Here is a 25,975-nt window from a genome sequence, read left to right as displayed (position 1 = left end):
TTACTTTTTGACCTAATGAACTGCCTGTCAGTGTGAAATTCAATTTATCTTTCTTTCCTCATATATATATATATATATTTTTTGTCTTTAGGTTAACATAACGGAACCTACTTCCAAAGCAGAAGAGAATGAAAAAGTTGATTCCAAAATGAAAGCTTTCAAGAAACCACTGAGTGTGTTTAAAGGGCCCTTATTACACATCAGGTACTAGTTCAAGATTTTATTAGCTATGCTTTCATAATATATCTTGATCATTTTGAGGGAACTGCAAAATTAAGAAAAGTTCTGGCCTGTTTTTGAAACTGTGGAAATATAAAATTAAGGGTTATCTGAAGACTCTCCTTGGTTTCCAGATATAGTGGATATTTGTAGCTACCTTTTTGTTATTTATTCTGTTGAGTGTGTTTAAAGAGCCTTTATCCCACATCAGGTAATAAGAGTGAATATTCATATATTAACAACAAATCTGAATGACATACATTTTTCTCATTTTACTGATAGTGTTTGACTTGCACAAGTTTGAAGTTGCCAGAAATGACACTGAAGTAGCCATTTATCAATTTGACCTTCCAAAAGCTAAAGCTTAACCAGAATAATAGGGTTTTTACCAAATCCAAATTTCAGCACATCTGTTTTTCTTTCTAGGTTGTTCAATCCAAAAAATTCAGTATTGTTTCCTTATCCTTATGTAAAGACCTTTCTTACTAATGATGCTTTTGGTTGGTAAATCTATACAGCCTTATGTTAATACTGCTTTACCAACTTTATTTAGTAATGGCCTACTGTATCATTTTCTATCCCTTTACTTGAAACCTTTCTATGTAACTGTTAAAGACTCATTAACAATAGAGCCAGACATTTTAAACATCAAATCTGAAATTGTCTGACAAGATTGGTTTGTTTACATATATTTTGAATACTGTTGTATCTAGATTTATCTTCACCATCTGCGTGAGTCTGTGTGTGAGAGGGAAGGAGGGAAACACATGTGCATGTTCTTTTCTGTGGTTTTTCTTTGTCGTTTCCCCCACTTTGGAATTTGTTTGTTTCCCATTTTTCCCTCTAGTAGTTTGGAAGTTACTGTTTTTTCTCTGGAGGCCTGTCAAAACCATAGGTCCTGGCTTGTAACTATCAAGGTATGGCTAGAAGATCCGGGTAGGGAGAAAGCCAACTCTGCAATGCCCACCCATCTCTCCAGAACATCAGTGCTTATCCTACACACACGTGCGCGCGCGCACACACATACACACACTCTCTCTCTCTCTCTCTCTCTCTCTCTCTCTCTCTCTCTCTCTCTCTCTCTCTCTCTCTCTCTGTCTGTCTCTCTTTCTCTGTCTCTCCCAACCTCTGTCTCCCTAGAGCTTTTCATGGTTTTTGTGCTGGATACTGAGAGCAGTTCTGAGATCCATAACCTTCCTGTCTTTTCTGTGTTATATTTCAGATTGGGTTTTAAAAAGATGCCAGCAACCATGCTAATTTATGTCTTGTCCAAAGCTGGGCACAGCTCTCCTGGGAGAGCGCTTATTTTAACATGTGTGTTCTTTACATGAATAAATATCTCTGATATGCAGATATTCCTGATATAAAATGAATCTATTTAAAGGTGGAGCTCAAAGTCAAGGGCTATCTGAAGAATTCACCTTTTTATCTAAAAATCACAGTCCAGGCTTCCTTGGTGGCGCAGTGGTTAAGAATCCGCCTGCCGATGCAGGGGACACGGGTTCAAGCCCTGCTCTGGTAAGATCCCACATGCTGCGGAGCAACTAAGCCCATGCGCCACAACTACTGGGCCTGCGCTCTAGAGCCCGAGAGCCACAACTACTGAGCCCGTGGACCTAGAGCCCCTGCTCTGCAACAAGAGAAGCCACCCAATGAGAAGCCCATGCACCACAACAAAGAGTAGCCCCAGCTTGCTGCAACTAGAGAAAAGCCCATGTGCAGCAACAAAGACCCAATGCAGCCAAAAATAAAAATAGATTTTTTTAAAAGTAAATAAATAAATAAAAATCACAGTCCATTGCATCATTTGGAGGCACCTGATTTGGCTCATGTAATTAAACTACACGAACTTTGCTTGAGTCTTTTTATTTTTAAAATACAGTGGCCAATAATAGTAAAATTTGCATTTTGAGCCTCACTGATTTTTTTGACAGTTTTTTCCTGTAGTTCCCGCCCCATATTTTGTGTTTTTCTCCTTCCATATTATTTAGAAAACACCTTTCTATAGTCAGGACTTATTCTGTTACTTAAATATATCCCTGATGATCATTTTAAGTTATACTCTTTTCTGTTGATGTATAAAAATGTGCCCCATTCTAATGTTTGTAATTAGGTAAAGTTGAAGCAGCAATTTCTTCTCTTGATTTTTATCTATCACCTACCAAAGAGTTTTAATAAAATAAACCTTAAGATGGTGCTGATTATAGGACTAATTCAGAATCTTCCTAATTCGCTCCTGTTCTTTCCTATTTTGCTTTTAGATCTTGGGGGAAACCATAGGACTTTTTAGTGTGCATTGAATCAGTAAGATTAAAATACAAAATATATTAGGTATTGTTTTGTAATCTTCTTTGATGAAATCTCTTTATACAAATGAGTGTAAAATATTAACCAAATGTTTTTCTTCAAGCTGATGATTAGATTGTCATTTATTCTGAGCAATACCGTTGTCTTATGCTTTTGTTGCCACCTAGCCCAGCGGAAGAACTGTATTTTGGAAGTACAGAATCTGAAGAGAAGAAAGCTTTAATAATGTTGACAAATGTAACGAAAAACATAGTGGCATTTAAGGTAAATATCTGAAAGATATAAATTATGTGAAAATTGAAAGATTGATAATTTTGAACTTGCACAGTGTTTTTGTTTCTACTTTTAGGCTTGTTATACTGCCTTCTATCTCTAACTGTGTGTCACAGCTTATCTAAAATTTTCCCTGAGGTCTGTATCTTAGTCTTTAATGTGCAGTAATAGGGTAGTCCAAATTAGTCCCAGGGTTTGTTTGTTTAAAAAAAAAAAAAAGACAATCACTTTCCATTGTATGAATAATTTAATTCATAGAGAGAGTGAAAAAATAAAACTATAAAATCTAAAGTGCATTTTCCCCCATATGTGGTATATTCTGGAGTATAGTTTATACTGGATACTAACCTGACACTGAGCATTAAGTATAACAGGACTGAGTCCACCACTGCGCCCCCTATTGTAGGGTATTACTTCCTTAAATCATCTACTTCCTAGATGTCCTTTGATTACTGCTTTTAAATTTCTGGACACTATTGTAATGTGTTCTAACGTGTGTTGTTTTTTGAACATGATTTATTAAATTCAGGTGATTAACAGGATAAATATTTAATGGTTGGATTTCTTTTTTTAATTTAAGAGGAAGGCTAAGTAATAGACTGATGAGTGTTTTTTTCTAGTAGATTGAGATGCTTTTTTCCTGCAGATGGGAAAAGATATATTCTATACATAACCACCAAGATTGTTTTATACACTTTATTAATGATTTTTAAGTCATTTTAAAGCCATTTCCCCCCAAAGAGCATAAAGGTTATATGACTACTGTTTTTTGTAAACAGGTGAGGACAACTGCTCCAGAAAAGTACAGAGTCAAGCCAAGCAACAGCAGTTGTGATCCGGGTGCATCAGTTGATATAGTTGTGTCTCCCCATGGGGGTGAGTTGTCACCTGGCTGGCCACAGTGGGGTGTTATGGGGGGCCTGGGGCTGGGTGATGACTCAGCAAAGCTGGACTGGAATCTAGAAATTAGCAGGGTATCAGCAAGTCACCTCACCACACTCTGGGCATCTGTTTTCTCACCTGTAAAATGAGACGGGTGAATGGCTCCCATTAAAACAAAAATTTTTTAAGAAGTAAAATTGTTTAAACTGATGCCAGTTAAAATTGAATTTCAAACAAAAAAATGCTTCATCTTTAGGAGAACTTTTTCCTTTTTTAAGATCATTCCGGGCTTCCCTGGTGGTCCAGTGGTTGAGAGTCTGCCTGCCGATGCAGGGGACATGGGTTCGTGCCCCGGTCCGGGAAGATCCCACATGCCGTGGAGCGGCTGGGCCCATGAGCCATGGCCGCTGAGCTTGCGCGTCCGGAGCCTGTGTTCCGCAACGGGAGAGGCCACAACAGTGAAAGGCCTGCGTACCAGGGAAAAAAAAAAAAAAAGTTCCATATTATTCTTTTTCCTTAGTGTTGTTTTCTAGAATAATGCTTAAGCCACATAGCCAACCCTTTGTCCCTTTGTAAAGGTTCCTGTTTATTATATAATAAGTTACCCTTTTGGAATGCAGGTTTAACAGTCTCTGCCCAAGACCGTTTTCTGATCATGGCTGCAGAAATGGAACAGTCATCTGGCACAGGCCCAGCAGAATTGACTCAGTTCTGGAAAGAAGTTCCCAGAAACAAAGTAATGGAGCATAGGTATGCTTTTTCCCTTACAGGCTCTCAAATTGCAATGGGAAAAATCCCAAAGAGGAATGCGCCTACATGGGTAAGTAGGCATCCTTTCCTCCTGGCATTTGGCAGACATCTAGGCTTACACTCTGGGCCCCAACCCCTACAAGGCTCTGGGGTACAAGACCTGGAGTTTCTCTAGGAGATTGCTAATAGCAGAGATTTGCTTGCTGGCCAATGCAAGAATCTGGATGTGTCAAAATTACAAACACAGATTTTCTCTTACAGCAGTTACCTTTGTAGGAATGCTCACCTTATGTACTAGAATGTTTGCTGCAGTGAAACACTTTCACAGAAATTGTTTGCAGTAGTGAAAAATGGAAAAGAATGTAAATGTTCATCAGTAAAGTAATAGTGAAATGCATTTGCGAAGGAGTACTCTGAAGCCATTCAAAAGAGTGTAGTACATCTGTTTTTTCTGATACAGGAAAAAGACATCTGTGATATACTATTAGGAAAAGAAAAAAACCTACTCACAGAAAAATATGTATGACAATTATCCTATTTAAGAGAAAACCCTGTGACTATATAGGCACATACATGTATGTCTGTGCATGTGTGCAAAAAAGATGTATAGAAAAGAGGAGGAGAATAGAGAAGAAGGTTGATTGTGGGTTTTTTTCGGAGTGTGTCCAGTTTTGCCCCCCAAGGGACGGTTGTCAGTACCTGGAGACGTTGTTGGTTGTCATAACTGGACAGTGGGGTGCCGTGGGCTTCTAGTAGGTAGAGACCAGGGATGCTACTGCATGTCCCACCATGCACAGGACAGCGCCCCATGACGAAGAATGATCCAGCCCAAAATGTCAGTGGTATCAAGATTGAGAAAGCTCCGTTGAGGGTAGTTAAGGATGGCCACACTGATGACATTTGAGTAGGACCTGAAGGAAATGAGAGAAGGCCACCTAGATAACGGGGAAAAGAGCTTTGCAGGTAGAGGGAACCATAAATGAGAAAGATGTGTGCTTGGCCTGGGTGAGGAACAGCAAGGAGATCAGTGGAGCCTGAATCCAGTAAGGGATGCCAGATCATTGCCATAGTGAGAACTTCTGATTCTGAGAGGAGAAACCATTAGTTGGTGCTGAGCAGAGCCATGAGGTGACCAGCTTGTTTTTTTTTTAAAGGATTACTCTGGGAGGCTTTGTAGAAAAGTAGACTGTGGGCAGACATAGGTGAAAGAGTGATAGTGAGTTAACAACACTTAGACTAGTACTGGCATGTAGCAAGTTCCATTTAAGTGTGTTACTCTCATTTATTTATTTAGTCACTAAAACAACCCTAGGTCATAGGTAGTTATTCTCCCCATTTTGTAGATGAGAAGCTGAGAAACCTAGTAAGGGTTGTGGTTAAGTTGCATCTTCAAATAAGGAGTTGAAAGAATACAGATGTGGCTGGAACAGAGTGTGAGAGGATCCATGGTAAGAAAGAATGTTGGGGGCAGACAGCGCCCAGAGGAGCAGCTTGGGTACCATTGTAAAACCACTGGGAGAACGATTACCCTTTGTGGGCAATTCGGAGAGGGTAGGAGAACAAGAAGAATAAGAATGGGCCTGGGAAGACGAGCTTTATTTCCTCTAGGCTAGGTCTAACTTGTACCCAGCGAGAGAGGGTGAAAGTTAGGCACAGCTCAGAGGAATATTTAGTAGCCAAATGAAGGAGGACAATACAGGGAGTCGGGAGGGAAAGCAGTCGGTGAGCTGTGTCAGTAAGGCCCAGGTTAGAGTGTGTTTCACAAAAGAGGAGCCAAGTGCTGCCCATGTCGGTCAGGGATGAGGTGTGAGAGGTGGCCGGTGCTGGTGACGTGATGGAGGTAATTGATGACCTCACGGGGAACACTTTCAGTTGGTAGGAGCCAGATGCCAAAGAAACCGAGGTAGTAAGACTTCTGGAGGTATGGCTTGCTGGGGAGGGACCAGCGTCACAGTTGGAAGGAAGACTGTGTTGAGAAGGGGTTGTGTGGGATTTTGTAATTGGAGATATTTGAGCGTTGTTTAAAACCACAGTAAGGACCATTTCAGAAGGAGAGGCTGACCTTACACAATAAACCATTGACAGTGAAATTCCTGAGGAAGTTAGAAGGAACACAGATCTAGATAAGGCTCGTGGCAGTTGTGACATGTTTGTAGACGTTTAAACTTTCAAGTTACGTTTCAGGAGGGCCTACTTTTGAAGTTCTTATCAAACAGTACCTCAAAATTATGGGGTGTTTTTCTTTCTTTTTGGTTTGTCCTTTATTCTCCTACTTGCTACTCTGAAATAACTATAGCTTTACTTTAGGATAAAATCACTTTCACTTCCCTTAACAAAAATGCACCTCCCTACTTCTCTTGCCCAAAAACATATCCTAATTCTTATGTATAGGGTTGATATACTTATCTAGTCATTTTAATAATCCTTAGAAACCTTACTTTCTAGTGAAAACTAATAAATAAGCACTTGCAGTCTGTTACACCAGCATTCTTTAGATTGGCAAATTTATGGATATACTTCATAATTTCTAGAAATAGATACTTCCTCACAGTATAGTTTTTCATTGTGGCACAAGATATGTTTACTAATATACCCAAGTATCTTTCATCCTGTAATAAGAAGCCAGAAGTAGATAAACCTATGTGTAGTAATTAATGTTTCAGTATTTTATCTTATTTGGAAATGATCTAGATATTCAGTGAATTTTGTTTCAGTATTTTATCTTATTTGGAAATGATCTAGATATTCAGTGAATTTCCTATCATTTAACTTAGCAAAACTCTAAAGTTTCAAGTTACCAAAGACATTTGGAAAACTCTTTGTAAGAGATATACCATAAAATATACTCATTGCTGATAAGTTCACCTAACGTTTATCTCACTGACATTTATCTAAATCGCTTGCTACCAACAATTGTTTAGACTCTTCATACAAATATACTCATTGCTGATAAGTTCACCTAACGTTTATCTCACTGACATTTATCTAAATCGCTTGCTACCAACAATTGTTTAGACTCTTCATACAAATGCCAGGAGACATTACACAAAATCAGCCATCATGCCAAGGTGTTCTTCTTGCTGACAGATTTTGTAACAGAGATAACATGAACTTATTTGAATAGTAAGCCCAGGTAGAATAAAGGTTGCATGTCTCTATTATATCTAATGTTGCTAACTCTGAAGACCTGCCAGTTAACCCAGTTTGTTTGTTTTCTATTGAAGTATAATTGATTACATTATATTAGTTTCAGGTATTCAACATAGTGATTTGATATTTTTATAGATTATACTCCATTATATTAGTTTCAGGTATTCAACATAGTGATTTGATATTTTTATAGATTATACTCCATTTAAAGTTAATATCAAATAATGCTTGTATTCTCTGTGCTATACATTACATCCTTGTATCTTATTTATTTTTTTAACAACATCTTTATTGGAGTATAATTGCTTTACAATGGTGTGTTAGTTTCTGCTGTATAACAAAGTGAATCAGCTACACATATACATATATCCCCATATCCCCTCCCTCTTGCGTCTCCCTCCCACCCTCCCTATCCCACCCCTCTAGGTGGTCACCCAGCACCGAGCTGATCTCCCTGTGCTATGCGGGTGCTTCCCACTAGCTATCGATTTTACGTTTGGTAGTGTATATATGTCCATGCCACTCTCACTTCGTCCCAGCTTGCCCTTCCCCGTGTCCTCAAGTCCATTCTCTACATCTGCATCTTTATTCCTGTCCTGCCCCTATGTTCTTCAGAACCATTTTTTTTTAGATGCCATATATATGTGTTAGCATACGGTATTTGTTTTTCTCTTTCTGACTTACTTCACTCTGTATGACAGACTCTAGGTCCATCCACCTCACTACAAATAACTCAATTTCATTTCTTTTTATGGCTGAAGAATATTCCGTTGTATATATGTGCCACATCTTTATCCATTCATCTGTTGATGGACACTTAGGTTGCTTCCATGTCCTGGCTATTGTAAATAGAGCTGCAATGAACATTGTGGTACATGACTCTTTTTGAATTATGGTTTTCTCAGGGTATATGCCCAGTAGTGGGACTGCTGGGTCGTTTGGTAGTTCTATTTTTAGTTTTTTAAGGAACCCCCATACTGTTCTCTATAGTGGCTGTATCAATTTACATTCCCACCAACAGTGCAAGAGGGTTCCCTTTTCTCCACACCCTCTCCAGCATTTACTGTTTGTAGATTTTTTTTTTTTTGATGATGGCCATTCTGACTGGTGTGAGATGATATCTCATTGTAGTTTTGATTTGCATTTCTCTAATGATTAAGGATGTTGAGGATCCTTTCATGTGTTTGTTGGCAATCTGTATGTCTTCTTTGGAGAAATGTCTATTTAGGTCTTCTGCCCATTTTTGGATTGGGTTGTTTTTTTGATATTGAGCTGCTTGTAAATTTTGGAGATTGTCTTTGTCAGTTGCTTCGTTTGCAAATATTTTCTTGCATTCTGAGGGTTGTCTTTTCATCTTGTTTATGGTTTCCTTTGCTGTGCAAAAGTTTCATTAGGTCCCATTTGTTTGTTTTTATTTTTGTTTCTCTAGGAGGTGGGTCAAAAAGGACCTTGCTGTGATTTTGTCATAAGAGTGTTCTGCCTATGTTTTCCTCTAAGAGTTCTACAGTGTCTGGCCTTACATTTAGGTCTCTAATCCATTTGGAGTTTATTTTTGTGTATGGTGTTAGGGAGTGTTCTAATTTCATTCTTTTACATGGAGCTGTCCAGTTTTCCCAGCACCACTTATTGAAGAGGCTGTCTTTTCTCCGTTGTATAGTCTTGCCTCCTTTATCAAAGACAAGGTGACCATATGTGCGTGGGTTTATTTCTGGGCTTTCTATCCCTATTTCTGTTTTTGTGCCAGTACCATACTGTCTTGATTTAACCTAGCTTTTATTTACGAAAGGTTATCCCAGATCGTGTGAACATGAAAAAAATTGGGGGTTAGTTTCTATATTTCTGAGAGTTTTAGGAATATTCAATTTGAAAAGCGCTTATTTTTCTTTAAGCCAGTTGAATAGTTTTTATGAATTAATCTTGGCAGTACCATTCAGAGGTAGAAAAATATCACACATTTATAACATACATATATACACACATGTAAACATACAGATGCAAACCAGAGACCTTATAGCTCTGGTTCCAATATTTTAGCCATGAATTAGGTACAATGACACAAAACTCACTAGCTTATAAAAGAACAGTTGGATCTGAACTGTGTTTCTGGTTTACCTGCTCAGAGTGCTAAAGCTTTTTTTTAAAAAAACTAATATTCGTGTGTGGGGGTGTTGTTTTGCTTTTTTCATTTGCCCAATTTCAAAATAGTTCCTTTTCTTTAACTTCTGATGAGCTTCATTTTCCTAAAGTTTGCATTTCTAAGAGCTGGCTACCAGGTCCTAGAGAAGGTGGGGTAGAAAATTTACACCTCAAAGGGACAGAGAAAGTAAGTTTTTTTCCTGGCGTTTTGGGGGTACTTTACCTATTATCAGAGGTTTAGAGTAATTACCATTTAAATTTTGTCTTACTTTTCTAAGTACAGGACAGTTCTGTTTCCAGTGACCTGGTCTATTTATAATACCTACAAGTAATTTTGAGATAAATAGGGCAGGTATTTATAATACCTACAAGTAATTTTGAGATAAATAGGGCAGGTTTTGGAATGGCTAGAATAGGTGAACTTTGAATTGCTTCTAGAGCCGAATTTCTGGTTTTGTGAAGATTTGCAAGACAAAGACAGTTGCTGTTAATTCCTCAAAAAATTGGATTGCAGCCTGAATGGCATCAAGGGACTGACCTACCCATCCAACTACATTTTCTTCAATTTGCTTTATATCAGGGAGATTTCCAATTAAGATGGAAATCCAATGATTTCTGTGTTCTGGAGTTTCAGGGCTTAATGCAGCATGCCTTTACAAAGTCTGTACAAAGCGTTCAACAAAGGCCTTTGAATGTTCTCCTTTTTCTGAGTGCACAGTTCAACCTTGGACCAATTCACCTTTAGGGGGAAAAAGCCCCTACTATTGCTTCTGTCAGCCCCTGAATATTGGCCTTCAGCTGATCCATTTCCTGATATTTGGGAGGAATTCTGGTCATGCTGCCCGTGTGAGTGTGCCTGTTTTCCCTAGGGGGCCATCTGGCTTGTCTGATAACTACAGTAGAATCATGGGTGTGAAGAACACCCCTTAGCAGCCAATCAAGGTCCCTATGAGTGGGGAACTGATTGGCCACTAATCTTTTTAACTCTTCTCTAAATCTGGTAGATATCTTCTGAAAGTGGAGGTAAAAAGAGCTTTGTAATTTCATCTTACTAAGGACGTCCCTAAGGCTGGCCACCATACTCCTTCATGTCCTCCTTTCAAGTTGGTCTTTCCATAGATACCAAGATAATTGTTTAGGCTGAGAGCTCTCTAAAAAATGTTTAAACACAGAAATTTTTCCAATTCAAAAGATCCACCACTTGGCCATTGATGAGTAGTAGGATCTTATATTAATCTCAATAGCAACTCAAACTTATAAGCCTTTTTATGGCTTAACCATGGATGCAAGAGGCATCCCGAAAGGGGGTGCAAAAGATGCAGCCCTCACACGATTCAGAAAGCTCACTCCCAGCGTTAGCCTAAGAAAGCAAAGACCTTCATTGTCACAGGTGGTAAGAATGGGGTCGTGAAAAGTGTCTCCAGTTTCCCCTAAGAATGTGATATGCCTTCAGTTACAAACCTGCGACACTGGGTAAGCACTAGTGGAATAGGACTTTTCCAGCCCTAAATAAGACGACAAGTTTGAGACGACAAGGGGCCCTTATGACAGATGCCCACGAGGGCCGGTACCATCAGAGAATGCTGCTTCCCAGTTAGTGTCTCGGATCCCCAGCCTATTCAGGTGGTCGCCAGATGGATGCAGACATATGCATCATCCAGCCGGCAGAGACCAGAGAGACTATTCTCACTGGTCATAAAGCCAAGCTCCCAAGACAGGATAAAACAAAAGGAAAATCTCACCTGTCCTATGGTTCTCCTTATGGCAACACAAAAGACAGAAAACAGTGACCATCTCTGGGAGGAAAGAGGACCAGTAGAAGACAAAAATACTCGTAACAATAATCTCTACCAAAGTCACAATACCTAAGGAACTGGCTGACACAAATATTTTCTCCTGCTAATCTCAATTTGGAAAAGAAGGGACAAGGTGAAATTTTTACCTTCCTCTCTCAACTGCACCAGACTGAGATCCAGGAGAGCTGACTTTGGTAAGAATTCTTACCCTTCTCGGGCTTCTGCCAGTTTTCCAGAATCCCATCTGCAGGCTCCCAAGTGAGTATGGCATCTCAGCAGCTCCCATGGTAGGTTGCCAAACTATAGGAGAGGAAAAATAATTTTCCCTTTATTTTTCTATGTTCTTGGCTAAGATCCCCCCGCCCCGCCATACCCCCGTAATCATAGACAGATGAACAGAAGAAAACAGGAAAAAAACAGAAGTTTAATAGCATGTATACCTCCTGTATACTTGAGAGACCCAGGAAAACAGTAAAACTTCCCGCAATGGCCCATGACACCACCTTAAATACCACCCCAGCTAAAGGGAAAAGATGATGTTGGTGGTGAGGGAGCCAGTTCTGGGAGGATGGTGGGAAAAGTACAACATACATGGCTAAGGTTGTCCTGCGGATTTAAGTCTCTGCCTTCTCCATTGATAAGAGTTTCTAGAGACACAAAGTCATCCTCCTCTACCTGGCAGAGAGGGAGATACCCTTACAGATGGAAATTTCCCTTGTAACTGTGCATGTCTCACAAAAAGGTAACTTCTATTCACTTTTCAGAGCTTTTACTGAAAAGTGAAAAAGGTTTCCACTTCTGTCTGCTTTTTCTTAAAAAAATAACCAGCTCAAGATAAACCTTGTGCCACAGAGGCACGTTTTGGGGTGGCAAATTCTGCTCGCCTTCAAAGATAAACACACATTGAGCTAGCTGCTCCCTTAGATATATCTGGGGAGAGGAATGAGTACTTTCACCTCTGTTACATACACTTCTGTGTTTAGCTGTTTTCATTTTTTTTTTCAAAAATTCATTAAAAACTTTAAGAAGTTATGTTTCCTTTGTACTTTCATAGGTTAAGATGCCATATTGTTGAGAGCACTAAGCCAACCACTCTTACATTAAAAGACCATGCCTTTAACATGTCAGATAAAACCAGTGAAGATCTCTATCTACAAGTAAGTGTTCTTTCTTCCTAACTAAAAGTCTTTAATGTTAATCAATATTAGAAATCCATTTTTCCCCACTGACATAAAGCAAACCTTTGGCATAGACACGACAGGAATGCGCTCTTCTTTGTGAAGGGAAGCCAGATCGGAAATGGTAAGTGGTGAGTTACTTCTGGAGATCTTCTAACTAACTTTCTGAAAGCTCCGGCTATTTCAATTTGGACTAGGGACCTTATAGCAAAGCGCATGGTGCTTTGGGGGGTATCGAAGAACTTGATCTCATGGAAAAGGTACCATGTAGTGCATTTAAATTTGAAAAAGGTACAGGGGCTCTCTTTCTGAATAGCTGGTTTCAGTACCTCCAGGAAATGATTGCTTTGTTCCTTTCTCAACAAGAGGATTAGACCTTTTCAGAATGAGAAGAAACAGATACACATCCGTTCACCAACCAAACCTAATTCTGCATTGTGTTTCCAGCTCCCAGCCTTTCAGAGTAGATGGGCTGTATCCCATAAACGTTTGTGGGATTTCTCGTATTCCTGTTTGTCACGCACGTGATTATTGTACTGTTTTATTGATACAAACCTTTCGTCCTTGTTTCCCCTCTTTAGCTCAATCGTTTACTAGAAAGCAACAGGAAGCTTGAAGACCAAGTTCAGCGTTGTATCTGGTTCCAGCAGTGGCTGCTTTCCTTAACAGTGCTCTCGCTTGCTTTGGTCATCTCTTTCTTCTATCTGTTGTACAGTTAAAGCAGTGGTGCTCGGTAGGAAACACGGCTTTTCCGTTCATTAGTTGGAAGAAGTAACACCCGGAACCCGGAACTTCTCCACCGTGCGGAAAGGGGTGCACATCTGTGCTTCCTTCCTCCAAGGACATGTATGGCATTCGGGGGGAACTGAAACATGTCTTGAAAATAAACTGTTAGAATAAGGAAACGCTGAAGATAATGATTATAAGAGACTATAGGTAGTTAGTCAAGTAAGTAAAGGTGTATCTGTTGTGTGACTTAATAGAGATAATTTATTTTTCCCTTTTAATACTTTTAAAGCTTGTTTTATCGTGTATATATGTTAGCTGAACGGAAAAGTAACATGCTTTGTTGCAGCCAAAAACTGTCATCTGCTTTTTTTTGGACAGAATTATTATAACTGAGCCCACTTATTAGCTTTTCTATTCTATGTATATAGAAGAACATGTATATTGAAAAAACATACAGAGTAATTTCTGTAACCATGACTTTGTAATTTTGAGAACTACTAACAGATGCTAGTCGATGTTCTTTTGGAATGTACAACTACTTAATGCCAAACTACCTTTAGCCTTTGTTTCTTATCCGTCTTCCGTAACGGCCTGCCTGCCTTTTATTACTCTCAGACTTTTTAATGAACACTCACACTCTCATTTAGCTAGGATTTGGGGAACTAAGTCTGGTTGGATTTTCTCTAAATTCTGTCAGTCAGTAACGTCCAGAAGAAGAACCTCTCCAGTCTTTTTTTTACACAGTGTCACGTTGCTCTCTCTGGCTGGACACGGACCCTTTTGCTTCACTTATTTTAAAGGCCTGATCCTCCAGTGGACCATCTTCACCCTCCTTTCTAAATGAAAGGAGTTAGATAAAATTTTTTTGAAAAGTTAGTTTTTGAGATGCATAGCAGTATAATTCATTTACCTTTCAATTCCTTGCTAAAATCAGCCATGAGAAGGGAACTTGACGAAAGACTGGAGTATCGGTAGGGGTGAAAAAAATAAATCCAAAGTGTCACTTCTCCGTTTAAGAGTGAAAAATACTGTAAAAACTTCAGACCAGGGTTAACTGACTCACCTGATATATTCTGCCTTTGTCACAGCAATACTGAGGACGGTTCCTCAATTCGTAACGTGATACACCTCGCGCGAGCAGGGCCTAATGAAAGTAGTTTGTTTTCTCATTTAATATAAACAGGTTTGGTCCATGTTGGTTCACATATAAATACTTTATATGAAAGAAAAAAATAGTCTGCCTGTAAAATAAATTTTGAGTTTTGATTGAGCCATGTTTGCAGAATGTTTTATTCTGAGGTTGTAGTGTTGGCGGCTTTCATCTTGAGAACGTGATGATTCCAAAATGGCGTTATGAAGAATGAAAAAATAGAGTTCCTTCAAAATTGGCCTAGGAAATAAAACCTTAAATGGACACTGGTCTGATACTTTGTCTTAATTTGGGTTTTTCTGTTTCAGTTTCCCACCTTCAGATATTAAAGTGACTGCAGCCCACCCTAAGTACTGTCCATAGTATGTCCCTGTGTGTGTGCACAGCGATTTCCCCTTATATGTTAGATTCCTGGCTTTGTTATAATCTAATCCCGAAGTATCTGTATGTGTTTTGTTCTTCAGCAAATAAGCGAGGAAATAGTCAAAATTGGAAATGTATTGTCCTGACGGTGTCCCTTTAATGTTTCACATGAAAATTACATTGACTCACTAAAATGTTTTTCCCTGATGTCTGGCCAGTTGAATATAATAACATTTCTTGTTAACATTTGTGTGTCTATTAAATGTGACTAAGCAAAATTTACTGAAAATTAACCATAAAATCAAAGGCATCTAAACTTTTGTACTTGTCTTAATTGATCACGTATATTTACATTTGATTTTATTGTGTCTTCGTTTGATTTTATTTAATCATGTTTGTATGACTGAGTATGCTATAATTAATAATTTTATTTTTTAATATGTCATTACCTGTTCATGACCAAATTACCAAGGACCAACGTTCAGATTTAAATTATCTTCACTTGGAATGGAAATTCATAGAGTTTCCATGAAAACATTAATGAAATATCATTATAGGCAAGTAGACTAAAAATAAAATTGCTGGTAAACCTAGCCTCAAATTTCATAATATACCATAACGGTTTTTATATCTTGCCACTAATTTTGACTGGATTTAATAGCACTTTATTGTACAACTGCAAAAAAAAATATATTCCTAGAATTGTTGCCGGTGTAATTTCTCTAATGTTCTGGTGCTTTTCATATATTTTCAGTATTTTTATTACTATATTGGTATTTTCTTTGTATAAATTGATCAAAAGAACATGTTTTCTATTTTAATATGTTTTAGAAAAATAATTACATTTATGCAATAAATATCATCAGGAAAAACCTCTGGTCTCTAATTGATAAAGCATCTTAAAAATCAATGCTCAGGGTTCACTCTGACCTTTCAAAGATCGCATTAATTTCTTCTGGACCTACTTACCTTTTTATAAGGACGGCACCACAAACTTCCAAAGACACAATTGTGTCATCAGGTGAACCCGTCCTTAGTGTGTCCCGTTTCTCCTCGCCCTTGGGTCAGGGTCTGACTGCTCTTCAGGGGAGCTCTCCATTTTCCCAACTTAGCATTGGCCTCACTGTCACAGCTGGGGGCTCCATCACAGAACCTATCACTAGAGTGGCCACACATGTCAGAATTGCCCTACATCCCTCAATCCTAGTACCTATACACCTGCCTGCCGACAGGAACCTGCAGGAAGCAGGCTGACAAGAAGTCCTACCTGGCTGCTGGGCGCATGGCAGGTGGTCCCGGCGAGAAGGCACCAGAGCACGGGACGTGTATGTGGTTCAGGAGGGGCGGCCCCGGATAGTGATGGCAAAGGCCCTGGGGATTGTTTGTGTGGTTCCCCTTGCCACTGGAAGACACAACTCCCAAGTGCAGCTCCATAAAATAGAACGAAAAGGACAGGTCCATCTTCTAAACTGCAAAAGAGGTTGAGATACAAAACCATGGGAGAAATTCAAAACAGAGCCACAGAGACAGACCGGTAACCTACAAAGGAGCCCCACACCTACCCAGGCCTCTGAGGGTGTGGCCTCCTTTCCCCAAAGATGCAATTTTCTAGGAAAGAGCTCCTGTGTGGGGAAAGCTCCAGCTAGAAAAGGATCAGTTAACTTTACAGCAACTCAGCTCTTCTCTAAATTTTACCAGCAACTTGAGGTTTCTTGATGTCAGAACAACATGGGTCCCCAGAAGCATAGGGCTCCCCTTTTCTTCCTGGCCCAAGGGCACGGAATGGAAGTCCTCCCATTTGTCCCAGCTGAGGGAGTGGTGGTCAGGAGTGAGGGCTCTGAACAAAGAATGCCCGGGTTCCAGTCCCCTCTCTGACATTTGCTACCTGTGTGACCCAGGAATGTTAATTAACCTCTTTCAGCCTCAGTTTCCTCATCCCTAAGTGCCTCTGATATCAAAGTACAACTTCCCAGGATGAGTGTGAGAGTGAGAGGAAATCTTGCATTTAAAAGCAGCCCCGGAGAGGCTAGCCTGGCTTTCCTGATGTTGCCTCCACCACCTTCCATTCCAGCTCCCTAGAACTTTTCACACTTGGGTTGATATCCTGAATATCCCATCTCACTCAAAGCCAAATGTCAGTTCTCCAAACTTTTCCCTGCTTTGTACTCCCATCCTTGCCTTCTTGGTACTTCACTCTGAATTCTGGTGCCCAGGTCAAGGGACGCATGTAGATGGCCAGTGATGATCAACTGCCTTGAATCCTGTAAAGGAGTATCCCTTACCAGTCTGAGGAAGACTTGGTTTGATGCTTCCTTCCACCATTGCACCCACACCCCGTCATAACAGCACACCCACACCTGGAATTCATCTTGCAATATTCCACTCATAACAGTTTCCCCTTACATTTTTAACAATTCCATAAAAATATCACATAGGATCTTTCACATCTTCATAACAATTTCATTCTTAACACTGAATATAATTACTTCCCTCTAATGTCCAAAGATTCTCTTCCCTACCCTACTCATGTCCCCTGCCATGCAAAGTAAAGCCAGTCTCTTGCACGTGTTAAAATATTTGAGACAACTGGTTCAACTGGCAAGAATACAGAGGAACATCTCTCTGACCCATAGGAACAAGATCATGCACACTTTCAGGTCTTTCTAGAGAATGTGAGTGATCCTTGCAAATACCAGTTGTTCGTGTTCCTTTGTCTGAACAATGTGAGAATACATGATAAGACCTTGTGCTTTACAGATAAGGAAACCAAGAGCCTGAGAAATAATTCTTTTTCCCAAGGTCACAGGCTAATTGGTTTCAGAGCCAAGAGTTGAACTAGTCTCCCAAGTCCACTGCTTGTTACAACCACTCAGAACTGCCACATCTGAGTAACAGGTTACAATGTTGAAAGGACAGCTCTGAGAACTTTACCTACCCTAAACAGCAGGAGAGGCAAAAGAGAAGATGGAATACTTGAGAAGCAGAGGTGACAAAACACAAATAACCACTCAAGACCCTTGGTTGGAAACTTACTTGGAATTCTAAGCTACAGACAGAACTTACTTTGTGAAAGGTTTGAAACCTACAGGTTAATGTACTGTTTACTTTGATGGAGGGCTGTGTTGTGCAGCATCAACCTTCTGAGAGGTTTATCCATCACTCTGCAGAAGGGCACCTAGTAGGGTGTGCAGCTGCTAGTTGTCTCAGCCATAGTCTAGTCACCTCAAGGAGTCATGTGTTTAATACAATCAGATCATAGAAGTTTTCTATTGCCACGTAACAAATTACCACAAAGTGAGCATCTTAAAACCACCCAAATTATTTCATAGTTTGTGTGGGCTGAGTCTGGTACCGCATGGCTGGGTTCTCTGGTCAAGGTCTCACAACACTGTCAGCCAATGGCATCCTCCGTGGGGGCTCAACTGGATAAAGATCCACTTCCAAGGGCTCACCTGATTAGATCAGATCCACCCAGGACAAATCTCCCTTCTGATGAACTCAAAGATAACTCTTTAGAAACTTTACATCTGACAAATCCCTCCTGCTGTGTAAGCTTACCTAAATCATGGGAGTGTTATCCCATCACATTCACTAGCCCCAGCCCCCACTCAAGGGAAAGGGTTATACAGAGTGTGTATTGGGTAGAACCTGCAAGCTCATCCAATCTGGTCCCCTCACTTTGCAGACCAGGAGACAGAGGGTCAGAAAGCTGAACCCAATCTTACCCAGTCTGACTGATTGCTTTGAATTCACAGGTGTCCTCACATGAAAAGAAATAGACTAGAACTTCTGTGTTAGGCATCAAATGAGAGTCGCGGAGGACAGTATGTCTCTATCCCGGTTGGCTTTCTCCAGTCTCATAACTTCAGTGCACACAAATACTCAAACTTTTATAAGTCATTTGTTAAGGGAAAGTATGTCTCCACTATTTTAAACATTGATTCAATCATAAACACTCAAGAAACATTCTCATGATGAGTTAATGTGCTAGGGCAAAGAGCACTTCCAGTAATTGTGTGCCTTTGTAAACGAAGCTGTAGTGAAAAACAATTAGTCTTTTTTAACTTTCCTTTTTTTTTTCTGAATAATCCATTTCAGTTAGTTTATTTAAATTAGTGTTCTCGGACATACATATGCTCTGTTAAGGTAGCTATGAGAAAAGATTAAAACTAAGAAAGGAAAAAAATCCTTTTCTTATGGAGACTTGCATCATGATTCCCAGCATATTTTCCATCTAATTTACTTTGTATCAAAGTCCAGTGCCTTGAATTCTATTATTCCAAAAAGTCCCCTGCAAATTTTCAGGTCATTATAGAGCAGTGTATGTATATGTGTGTTGAAAATGTCACTAGCTTTTTTAAGTCACCCAAAACTCCTTCTGCATGGATTTGCTATTGCCCCATGAATTCAAACTTGATTTTACCTTCTATGTATGTTTGTTTCTGACTGCAAGAAACTTTAAAACTACTAATATTATGACTGTCCCCTTTTGCAGGATCTGGGACTATAACAAACTAAGACGTGAATCATTTGTCTTTCCCATGCCAATATTCCTCTCTCTTTTCTGCAGCAAACCCTCACCCTAATATTGTCATACAGATTCATTCAGTAGAACTTACTATTTGCAGTTAAATTTGCCCTGAACTGCTTTCACCCACTAACAGGCAAATGTGCTTGAGTCAAATACCAAATCACTGTTCTCAGTCATAAACTAAATGTCAAAAATGTGTTTTAGGTACTTTTCCAATACTCCGTGACTCCAGCTACTTCCTTTTGCAGGGGTGGAGAGGGAGAAGGTTATAATTAGGGGGAATAACAATAGTATGATGCAGTCTACCAAAATTTAAATTTTTTTCATGTGGCTGAACTAATACGTTGCTTAAAAGGAAACTGATGTAAAAAGCAAAGCTTCCTTGTAAACCCAGTATTTACTGCTCTGAGATCTCCTAAACCACTTAAGATCTTAGTCTTTAAAGGTGGAGGTGTATCTTATAGAGGAATTATATCCTAAACTCAGTGCTTAGGGCAGAATTGAGTATAGTCAGAATTTTCTTTCCTAAATTCACTGGGAAGGTGCCAAAATAGAGATGGATATAGTAACCATATCTTGGTGAGTCCAAACCTTTCTAACACCAGATAAAGCATTTGGTTTGCTTCATAGAGTGTGTGTGTGGGGGGGGTCATGTAGTATAATAAATATATGTATTGGGGGGGGTCATGTAGTATAATAAATATATGTATTGTCTTTAAAACTAGAATCACCGTCAGCAAGATTCTCTTAAGAGACACAAGAGAATTGGGAATGAATGAAAGGAAAACATTCACATTTACCATTCTATGTACAGTGCAATAGACCATTTTGATTCTAAGAGTTGAGAGCCAGATATAAGTGAGGTTGCTCACACAGTTAAGGCCAAAATCAGAAGTAAAATAGGGGCTTCCTCTTAGACAAACCTCTTTAAGAAGGATCCTCACCACGTCTCCACTTCCACCTTGCTCCCTGCTGTCCCACTCCATTCTAGTGTCTACTTCCATCATTCTAGCAAAACAGTACTTGCTAAGGTCCAGCAACGACCTCCGTATCACTTCTTCCATTGGACTTGCTTCAGCCTGAATCTGAAGTGAGTTCTTGCAGCAGCATTTGGCTGTATCAACCACTAGGTTTCTGAGACAACAAACTCCTGCTTTTCTTTTCTCCCACTTTACTGTCCTTTACTGGCTCACCTTCCTCCACCAGGTCTTCAAGACGTTAAAGTTAGAACTGGGCTCTCTTTCCTTTCTCTCCATAGGTGATCTCCTCTACACCCAGGGCTGCAATTAGCACCAGCAAGCCACTGACCCTTCGATATTCTAACCGTACCTCCTGTTCTAGGTCTAGATATATGTATCCACCATCAACTCAGCAGTCCCATGTGTCCATCACAAAATGTCAAAAACAACTCATGATCCTCCCCCAGACCTAGTTTTCCAGTTCCTATCTCAATGGATGGTACCACCCTCCATCCATGTAAAACCAAGTACCCCTAAAACTGAGTTCCTCTGCTGAGTTTCTGATTAACCTCTCTATCCAAAACTTTATTCCCTTTCTTGTTCCACACCTATTCCCCCTCAAGATTTAGGACTATCAAGGAAAAGGGAGGATGGTAATCAAGCAGGACCCTATGGGGCCTTCCTGGGACAGACCTTCCCCCTGCCAGGTCCTCTGCCTGCCTCCTGTTTATAGAAAAACTTTACCCTTTTAGGCCTTCCCCGAGTTAAAAAGAGCAAATTTAATCAGAGGAGTGAGAAAAAGCAGAAACAAAGGAAAACAAGCAAGACAAAATAACAATAGTTTAGCTACGGAACAAATTTAGTTCCTCCTCAAGGACTACAGATAATATTCTGAGCCATATCCTTGAGCTGTTTTGCAAATACTGAAACTCCCACCAGGTGGAAGAAGTTAACTGCATGTTAGCCACAAGCACATAGACCCTAGACCAATTGGAACCAGAAGGTTGATGATGCTGAGTCCCAATTACCTCACCACCGACCAATCAGAAGAATGTCCACAAGCTGATCACATACCCTAGAACCTTCTCCCTCACCTCATCTTTAAAACCCTTTCCCTGAAAGCCAACAGGTCTTTTGAGCCTTAGCCACCCATACTCCCTGCTTGGCCTTGCAATAAATGCTGCACTTTCCTTCACCACAGCCCAGTGTCAATAGATCGGCTTTACTGCACGTGAGCGAGCAGAACCCAGTTTGGTTCAGTAACACATTTACACCAGCTAGAAACCTGACCTTCATCACTGACCGTACAGGGTTCCTCCCCTCTCCACTGCCATCCCCCTTCTTCAATCCACAGCATCTCTCACCTGGACTTCTGCAACAATCTCAGGCAGTGTCCGGGCCTCCCCTCTGACTCTCTGCAGTCATTCTTTCATACTGTAGTCAGGGACATTGAGGACTCTTTGAAAATGCACATCCTATCATATCACTCCCCAGGTTAAAACCTTAAGTGTCTTCCATGGCTCTCAGCCCATGATTAAATTTCCTAACTTGGCCTGCAAGCTGCTGAAGGCCGACCTTCCCAGCCTCATTTCCCCCCTCTCTCTCCCTCTAAATAGTCTGGTTCCATCTCTATGCCTGGAACTTCCCCCCATCCCAACCTCCCACCTTCAAGGTGGCTCTCAGCTCCTCATTTGTTCATAAAAGGTACCTCTCTGCACACCCTCACCACTCTTCTTCAACATGGTATTGGAAGTCCTAGCCAGAGCAATTAGGCAAAAAAACAAATAAAATAAAAGGCAGCCAAGTTGTAAATGAAGAATAAAACTGTCAGATGACATGATATTATATATAGAAAACCCTAAAGACCCCACCAAAAACTGTTAGAACTAACATATGAATTCAATAAACTGGCAGGATACAAAATCAATATACAAAAATATGTTGCATTTCTATACACTAATAATGAACTATCAGAGAAATTAAGAAAATAATCTCATACACAAGTGCATCAAAAAGAATAAAATACCAAGGAACAAGTTTAACCAAGGAGGTGAAAGACATGTACAGTGAAGCAATATTAGTGAAAGAAACTGAAGAAGACACAAATAAATGAAAAGATATTCTCTGCTCATGGATTAGAAGAATTAATACTGTTAAAATGGTCCATATTGCCCAAAGCAACCTACAGATTCAATGTAATCCCTACCAAAATTCCCATCCATTTTTTCACAGAAATTGAACAAGCAATCCTAAAATTTGTATGGAACCACAAAGACCCTGAGTAGCCAAAGCAATCCTGAGAATGAAGAAAAAAGCGGAGGCATCATGCTTCCCGATTTCAAACTCTACTATAAAGCTATAGTAATCAAAACGGTATGGTATTGGCATAAAAACAGACATATAGATCAATGGAAAAGAATAGAGAGCCTAGAAAAAAAACCATGCATATATGGTCAATTAATTTATGACAAAGAAGCCAAGAATATGTAATGGGAAAAGGATAGTCTCTTGAGTAGACTGTGTTGGAAAAATTAGATAGGCACATGCAAAAGACTGAAACTGGACCACTACCTTACACCATACACAAAAGTTAACTCCAAATTGAATGTAAGACCTGAAAGACTTGAATGTAAGACCTGAAATCATAAAACTCTTAGAATACATGAGGGTAAGCTCCTTGACAGTGGTCTTGCCTATGATTTTTTGGATTTAACACCAAGAATCAAAGGCAATAAAAGTAAAAATAAGCAAGTGGGACAACATCAAGCTAAAAAGCTTCTGCACAGACAACAATAACAAAAAAGGCAACTAGCAGAATGGGAGAAAATATTTGCAAATCATATATCTGATAAGGGGCTAATATCCAAAATACATAAAGAACTCATACAACTCAATAGCAAACAAACAAACAAAACAATACAGTTAAAAAATAGGCAGATCTGAAGAGACATTTTTTCAAAGATGACATACAGATGGCCAGTAAGCAAGGTACCTTAGGTCAACTGTATAAGGCACATGAAAAGATGATCAACATCACTAATCATCAGGGACATGCAAATCAAAACCACAATGAGATATCACCGCACACTTGTCAGAATGGCTATCACCAAAAAGACAAGTAATAACAAGTGTTAGCGAGGATGTACAGAAAAGAGAACACTTGTGCACTGTTGGTGGGAATGTAAATTAGTGCAACCACTACGGAAAACAGTACGGAGGTTCCTCAAAAAGACTAAAAACAGGGCTTCCCTGGTGGCGCAGTGGTTGAGAGTCCACCTGCCAATGCAGGGGACATGGGTTCGTGCCCTGGTCTGGGAAGATCCCACATGCCGCAGAGCGGCTAGGCCCATGAGCCATGGCCGCTGAGCCTGCACATCCGGAGCCTGTGCTCCACAACGGGAGAGGCCACAAGAGTGAGAGGCCCGGGTACCGAAAAAAAAAAAAAAAAAAGACTAAAAACAGAACTACCATATGATCCAGCAATTCCTCTCCTGGGTATTTATCCAAAGAGAACAAAAATACTAATTCAAAAAGATATATGCACCCCCATGTTCACTGCAGCATTATTTACAATAGCCAAGACATGGAAACAACCTGTGTCCACTGATGGATGAATGGATAAATACACAATATATACACAACAGAATATTATTTAACCATAAAAAATAAGAAATCTTGCTATTAATGCCAACATGGATGGACCTTGAGGACATTATGCTAAGTGAAATAAATCAGATAGAGAAAGACAAATACCATATGATCTCACTTATTTCTGGACTCTTAAAAAGAATCACCAAAAAATGAGCTCATAGCTACAGAGCATGGAGGTGGAGGGTGGGCGAAATGGGTGCAGGGGTCAAAAGGTACAAAGTTCTAGTTATAAAATAAATAAGTTCTGGGGATGTAATGTACAACATGGTGACTACAGTCAATAATACTGTACTGGATATTTGAAAGTTGCTAAGAGAGTTGATCTTTAAAGTTCTCAACACAAGAAAAAAAAATTCTGTAACTACATGTGGTGATAGATGTTAACTAGATTTGTTGTGATCATTTTGCAATATATATCAATATTGAATCCTTATGTTTTACACCTAAAACTAATATAATGTTCTATATCAATGATATCTCAAAAAGAAAAGGCCTCTCTCTTTCCAAGGACATGGTTGATCAGTTTCCACTATCAGATGTTCCCATGATACCACCATGTTTTCTTCATAGCACTTATTGCTGCTTATATTTAGATATTTATGTGACTTTTTTTTAATTGAAGTATATTTAATTTACAATGCTATGTTAGTTTCAAATGTACAGCAAAGTGATTCAGTTATACATATATATATGCACATATATATATTCTTTTTCAGATTCTTTTCTATAGGTTATTACAAGATACTGAGTATAGTTCCCTGTGCTATACAGTAGGTCCTCGTTGTGTATCTATTTTATATATATTAGTGTGTATATTTTTTTTTGTTTTTTTAAATTTTTGGCTGTTTTGGGCCTTCGTTGCTGCGCGCGGGCTTTCTTCTAGTTGCCGCAAGAGGGGGCTGCTCTTCGTTGCGGTGCGCAGGCTTCTCAGTGCAGTGGCTTCTCTTGTTGCGGAGCACGGGCTCCAGGCACTTGGGCTTCAGTAGTCGTGGCTCGCGGGCTCTAGAACGCAGGCTCAGTAGTTGTGGCGCATGGGCTTAGTTGCTCCATGGCATGTGGGATCTTCCCGGACCAGGGCTCGAACCCTTGTCCCCTGCTTTGGCAGGCAGATTCTTAACCACTGCACCACTAGGGAAACCCTATAGTACTGTGTATATGTTAACCCCAAACTCCTAATTTATCTCCCCCCCACCACTTTGGTAACCATAAATTTGTTTTCTATGTCTGTGAATCCATTTCTGTTTGGTAAATAAGTTCATTTGTATCATATTTTTAGATTCCACATATAAGTGATATCGTATATTTGTCTTTCTCTCATTTATTTCACTTAATATGATAATCCCTAGGTCCATCCATGTTGTTGCTTGTGTGACATTTATTAATGCCTTTCTCCCCATTAGACTATAAACTCCACAAGGGGAAGGGATGACATTCACCATCGAGTCCCTAGCACCTAGCACATACCTGCCACACGGGTGGAGCCTACTTAATGAAGGAATTAATTCCTTAGTTTTAAAAAATAGACTCTTCTGAAGTTCAAGGTTAGCCTTCCCCTTCCTCGTTTCTAGCTTTTGTTAATTAAGAATTAATTAATTATTAATGTCAATTAATTAACATTTACCAAGCACAGCTTTAGGCAAAGCATGTAACTTGGTGGCGTAGGAAAAATATCAAGTAAAAGAGACAGTGGCTGTTCTCAAAGAACCTAGAATAGCTGGTTTGCAGCCCTGAGGGGAATTATGGGTCAGCAAGGCCATTGTCTTTCCAAGCCTCACAATGATGGAATTCCTTCCGTCATGCGTCATGGGCTCACTAGGGCCGGACAGTGTTCAGGCTCACCCAGATGTTGAGTGAGCAGGAAGCTTCCCCCAGCTTTTCTTACCTTACTCGCATCTCAGCAG

At 39.8% G+C, this 25,975-nt stretch overlaps 1 protein-coding gene across 1 annotated transcript in view; it reads left to right on the top strand.

Annotated features, from left to right (window-relative positions):
- Nucleotides 1–15,664, top strand: part of MOSPD2 (motile sperm domain containing 2) — a 61,945-nt gene extending 46,281 nt beyond the window's left edge. Inside the window, exons 10-15 of the mRNA XM_060087879.1 lie at nt 92–204; nt 2,694–2,790; nt 3,579–3,675; nt 4,302–4,431; nt 12,568–12,670; nt 13,273–15,664. Of these exons, the coding sequence (XP_059943862.1) occupies nt 92–204; nt 2,694–2,790; nt 3,579–3,675; nt 4,302–4,431; nt 12,568–12,670; nt 13,273–13,410 (678 nt within the window). The 3' untranslated portion in view covers nt 13,411–15,664. The remainder of the gene's footprint in view (nt 1–91; nt 205–2,693; nt 2,791–3,578; nt 3,676–4,301; nt 4,432–12,567; nt 12,671–13,272) is intronic.
- The last annotated feature ends 10,311 nt before the right edge of the window (nt 15,665–25,975 follow it).

The sequence above is a fragment of the Mesoplodon densirostris genome, chromosome X (genome assembly GCF_025265405.1).
Source record: "Mesoplodon densirostris isolate mMesDen1 chromosome X, mMesDen1 primary haplotype, whole genome shotgun sequence".
Lineage (NCBI taxonomy): Eukaryota > Metazoa > Chordata > Mammalia > Artiodactyla > Ziphiidae > Mesoplodon > Mesoplodon densirostris.
The sequence above is the reverse complement of the archived record's forward strand: the minus strand, read 5'-3'. Positions and strand labels throughout refer to the sequence as shown.